Source organism: Triticum dicoccoides, chromosome 5A (assembly GCF_002162155.2).
Source record: "Triticum dicoccoides isolate Atlit2015 ecotype Zavitan chromosome 5A, WEW_v2.0, whole genome shotgun sequence".
In the NCBI taxonomy this organism is placed as follows: Eukaryota; Viridiplantae; Streptophyta; class Magnoliopsida; order Poales; family Poaceae; genus Triticum; species Triticum dicoccoides.
This window is the reverse complement of record NC_041388.1, coordinates 609,036,313-609,041,684: the sequence shown is the minus strand read 5'-3', so window position 1 is coordinate 609,041,684 and position 5,372 is coordinate 609,036,313. Positions and strand designations below refer to the sequence as shown.

General features: G+C 46.8%; 1 protein-coding gene across 1 annotated transcript; it reads right to left on the bottom strand.

The window, feature by feature from the left end:
* Positions 1–439: 439 nt before the first annotated feature.
* On the bottom strand, positions 440–1,963 carry LOC119298059 (probable purine permease 11). The gene is made up of 2 exons (XM_037575596.1): positions 1,815–1,963; positions 440–1,538 (listed from the first exon to the last, which is right to left on the bottom strand). The coding sequence occupies exons 1-2, from the start codon at positions 1,885–1,887 to the stop codon at positions 487–489; spliced, it is 1,125 nt and encodes a 374-aa protein (XP_037431493.1). The 5' UTR covers positions 1,888–1,963; the 3' UTR covers positions 440–486.
* Positions 1,964–5,372: the final 3,409 nt, after the last annotated feature.

The following is a 5,372-nucleotide window of genomic DNA, read 5'->3' as shown; positions in this document are numbered from 1 at the left end:
AAAAGAAAATGATGGAAATGTCAAAAAAATAAAAGAAAATAAGTTTCACATGTGATATGTGGTCTAGTTGTTGGGAAAATTTACAAATATGAATTTCGACTTTATTTACAAAATCTCTCTGGAATTTGTAAAATGGGCATAACTTTTGCATACGAACTCGGATGGAAAAGTTTTTTATATGAAAAATCATCTACTCGAAAAGTTACATTATGGGTCGGAGGAGTAGAAGTAAGTCTGTATTGGTAATTTCCAACTTCTGACATGGAGTGGAGACAAGATGGTAGAAATAAGAGAGTTTTCAATGGGAAGATTCTATTATTATTCAGTAGCATACATAGATAATACAGAAGGCAGTACTCTATGAAGAAAATCCTGCAACATATATAGCATTAGCAACACCTCCTAGGTCCTCGCAGCTAACAGATTAGGTTGGAAGAGAGCAAAATTATTAATTCCTAGCGCACCAAGGACCATATATATACTATACTAGCCACCAGCTGCCGCCTTCCTAGCTTTCTTGTCATCGATGAAGTGTTGCATGAGATAGGAAACGAACCCCCAGGCGGCGATGAGCATGGATATGATCTTTATCCCATCCATGGTGTCGTGGAAAATGAGCACGGCGAAGAGGGGCACGATGGGCAGCGACACGGTGCTGATGACGTTGGAGAAGAGGGAGGAGACCTCGAAGACGAGCCCCACCACCCCGACGGAGGTGATCTGCCAGGACACGGCCGTCCACACCAGCGTCATGAAGTAGGAGAATTGGCCGGAGCGGAAGGTGTCCATCTCCTCCGTCATCATCCTCCACTCGCCGCTGGCGAAGAGGCCGACCATGGACGCGATGGTGGCGACGAGCGCCGTGTATATCTGCATGTTGAGCACGGCCGTGTAGGTGTGCTTCTTGATCACGTTCTCGAAGGTGAGCTGCATGAGGGAGAGGATGAGCGAGTAGGTGCCCGACGCCCCCAGCGTCAGCAGGAAGCCCATGAGGTACTTGCCCCGAGGCATGCCGCTCATGTCCTCCGTCTCGTCGTGGTTCACCCCGAGGAGCGCGTCCGACAGCGTCAGCAGGATCACGGCGTTGAAGATCAGGCCGGTGAGCTTCTGCGAGTTGAGCACGTAGGAGAAGACGACGTTGAAGGCCAGCTGGCTGGCGCAGATGAGCGAGTAGGTGGAGACCGGGAGGTACTTGAGGCCGCTGGCGTACATCATGTCGTCGGCGGCTATGACGAGCCCCAGGATGACGTAGATCACCGCGACCTTGGCGACCGGGGCGTCGCCGCTGGCGCCGCCGCCGCCGGACGACTTGGGGAAACACAAGAGGGCGAGGAACAGTATGGGGAAGCCAGCGGTCTGCACGAACGTTGATATCCACTTGCTGCTGCCGCCCTGGTGGTAGTAGTACCTCCCCAGCAGCGTCGCGGACGTCTGGCCGGCGACGACGAAGAAGACGTCCACCGACACCATCATCCACCACCGCCAGTTCTTGGCGCCGGAGTTCTTGGATGGTGCCCCCGGCTCGGCTTTGGGTGGCCCTGTGGTTTACAGCGAGAACTGTAAAATTCAGTGACGTCAATGACAGAATCACTATGAGTTTGACAAGTAAAATTGTTTCCTTTCATTCCCTCATGTTCACATTTCACCCTTGGAAGAACAACACTGTAAATCAATTTAAGCCCGCATTCGCGCCATTGGACCGTGGGCTTAGCGAAGGCAACGAACAGCCCAACGTACGGCCGGACGGATTGAACAGAAGTAAACCATCCAAAACGGATGAAAATTCGACAAGCGGAGAGTGATGGCAATCTGACCTGCAGGGATCTGTATCTGGACCTCGGCGTTGCTCGTGCTGCCCGCATTGTTGCCTGCGCTGGCGTCGGCCATCTCATCCGATCGAGATCCCAGTCAGGAGAAGGGAGAGGAGGAGGAGGAGGAGGAGGAGGAGGAGAGGGGAGGCGATTGCAGATCGAGAGGACGAAGAGGTTTAGCGGTGGAGAGGAACAAGAGGGACATGCGGAGGTGGAATGGAGTGGAGATGGGTGGGAAGAACAAGAGCCCGAGTCCGCCCGTTAATTTCTCTGTCGCTTTCCTCGTCTCGCTGTTGCCCTCTCACTGTGCAGCATGCAGAGATCGATCGATTCAAACGCAGAGTTTTACGGGTCAATGCAAGAGCTGTCCGTCTTCATGCATGTATTGCTGCAGAGGGCAGCAGGTATGTGTACTTCCGTCGTCACGTTTGACAAGCCACCGCCAGGGAAAACCGATGTGTGTGTGAACGATGGACACGCCGCCATTAGCTGAAGAAGTCCTGCATGTGTGTGTGAACGATGGACACGCTGCGTCGCCTGCACGCGTGCGGGGGTCGGAAGGGGTAATCCCTGCGATGCTTCCCTCTGCTGAATGGATTAAGTAATTAAATAAATAAATAAGAATAAGAATTCGGGGAAATTGAAAAGGAATGTGACTCCGCGGCGTAGGACGGGGGTTTTTCTGTGCCTTCTCCATCCATTTTCCGTCAGTTTTCCGGGGATTTTCATCGGGATTATTATACGGTAGCGGTAGAGCAAGTCTCCAAATCATCCTACGGACGAACACTCATCGGCCGGCCTGTTTCTGATGTACACTCTTCCTGGAAAGCTGAACCCTGATTCGAACGTTTTTTACTCTTGAGACTTCCCTTCAGTAGCCTGGGCAGATTATTATACGTACATGAGTTTTCTGCCATAGAATAAGAAATGAACAAGATGCAGTAGCTGGATGAATTAGTTTTATTTATCCCGAATAGTCTCACAACGGACGTCAAAGCAAGGAATATTGCTAGGAGAAATTAACTGGCAAATCACAAAAAAATGAACTCTGTAGTCATCAACACTCGGGCCTCAGTGTTTTTGGGCGTCGGTGCTCCTAGCCTTGGGGTACTCCTGGTGCTTCAACGTCAAAAATATATTTTTAAATGTTTAAAATAATTCCAAAAGAATTGTGAATGTTCACAACGAATATGACTACGGTCCCTAAATTTTTTAGATCCGAACTCGAAATGCACATTAAGAAACAAAAAAGTGAAATCTAGCATGAATAGTGTAAAAAAGACAAAAGCAACCTTGACACTATTCACATATGAATTTGTATTTTTTTGTTTATTAATGTGCATTATGAGTTTGGACCTGAAATGTTTAAGGGTTGTAGTCACATTCTTGTGAACATTCACATTATTTTCAGAATTTTGTTGAATATAAAAAATGTTTTTTGACATTGGAGCACCGGGAGCACCCGATACTTTCCCTATGAATGATTATGTAATGTAATGTAATGAAAAATAAAAAATAAACATGATGTTAGTGGAGGAAAGTTGGATCCCTTTATAAGGATTGCTCTCCACATGCCGTTGGGAGTTTGAAAAGAGGAGACGTACACGTACGCTCCTCCTCCTCCGCCGCGCGCGCCGCTAGAATGAGCTGAGCCGATCTCACACCTATGCGCTTTATTTTTATCGGTTAGGAATGATTAATTAATCTTGAATTAATTAATGAGTCGCTAACAGAAGTGTCACTGTCCAAGACGTTGGACCGTGGGCTATTCACGGACTCGGTCGTGGGCCTATATAAGGAGGCGTTGGCCAGTGCAGCCAGCACTTTCTTCCTCCTCGCGCAACCCTAGCCGTCATCTATTGTTTCTCTCACTGTGCCGTCTCCGGCGATCCCATCCGGACGACCGCGTGCATGGTTGGTCGGGAGAGCAGGTGCCTTCGGAACCCCGTCCTTCGGGATCCTGCCCGAGAGAAGGTCGATAAGGTTTTTGGGGAGCTTCTCAGGGTGACTACTCCGATACATCCCCGTCCTCCTCTGCTTGGACTATTTCCCTTGCATCGACTCCATGGCCATTGGCGAAGCCGCCAAGAAGAAGGCCGCGGACGATGCTGAAGGTGCGGTTGCCGCTGCCACGTTGGCCTAGCCAACCGGAGGGTATGATTTGTTCATTCCCTAGTTGCTCGTTCATGTTCTAGCCTTATATATTGTGTTCATAGATGTTTTGCTTCTATGTATTGTATGTACTCACATGCTTAGATATCAGTATGAGTTGCATACTGTGATTGCCATGTTTATTATCTCTACTTCTGGATTACATTAATCCAAAATGTGCTAATATATCCAGTATTTAGTTCCTCTATGGAGGTGTTCTTGTGGCTGAAGATAATTCAGATAAATAGAACAAGAATAGAATGGTAGTGAACTTTGTGCATCCGGCGATCAATAGGAGACTAATTTGTTTTTTCGAGAACAGAAGACTATTGGACGTATATTCTTTGATGCCACTTTGCGTTATGGCTTCGTTTATGCTACGGATAAGTATTTAAATTTAACATGTCTCAATTTAAGGTATGGAGAAATGCATAAGCGTTATGTCTTGGTTTATCGATTCTACCAAAAGTGTGGGTGCAACCTGGGTTCTGGCCATCTAGGTCGTGTCGGCGTTATAGCTTGCAGTGTGAGTGTTGAATGTAGGGGCGGTGGCTTGGAAAAATGGTGCCCACATGCTGTGTAGGGTGTTGTGGTGTATTTGGAGGCTGGAAGTGTTGTTGTGCTTCGGGTGTAGTTTAACTTGGCAGGTCTACCTTGTCTTCTGGATTTTCGGCCCATTTTCCACTGGTTGTCAATTATTGTTATTGAAGACCCAGGTGTTCCACCCCTTCCAAAGCTTGAGCAAATTGACAAGTATGATCAATATACAAAGTCCCTTCCCTGAGACCAAGTAGTACTGCGCATGACGCTTTCCACTACTCTTGAAAATGCGTACCTATATGCTTGGAGTAGAATAAGTTCCGAGTGTTTTGGTGAGGTGCCAAGGCCTACCACACATGCAACATGAGTTGTAACATTTGAACAAAATGTGAATTGATTCATATGCCATACTACAAAGATGGCATAAGTGCTAGTAAGGTCACTCCCCTTTGACAAGTCTAACAGATGGTATACAATACAGTAATTTTTGTAACTACAAGCCCTACTATAGAACTATATACTTTTATCTTAAGTCTAAATGATAAAGAAGTGCAAGAGTTCTCGGATATATCTACATATATTCTACGTGCACAATGATGCTTTATGGTTCAGGTTAGTCTAGAGTAGTCATATGCAAGCAACCAAATGATTCCTATTAACATCTGTTGGGCCATACAGACAACCAAACACCCATAGCTTGCATTTTGACATGCCTGATCGGTGTTGATGCAGCCTACCTATCAATCTATCATGCCCAAACTAGTTCACAAAGTTTTTATGGAGCAGTACGTCCTCTTATTTATATGCACCTAAACTCTTAAATGTTTCCACCTTTGGTTAGTCTTCCTTGTTTTTCTCTTTTCTTTTTGT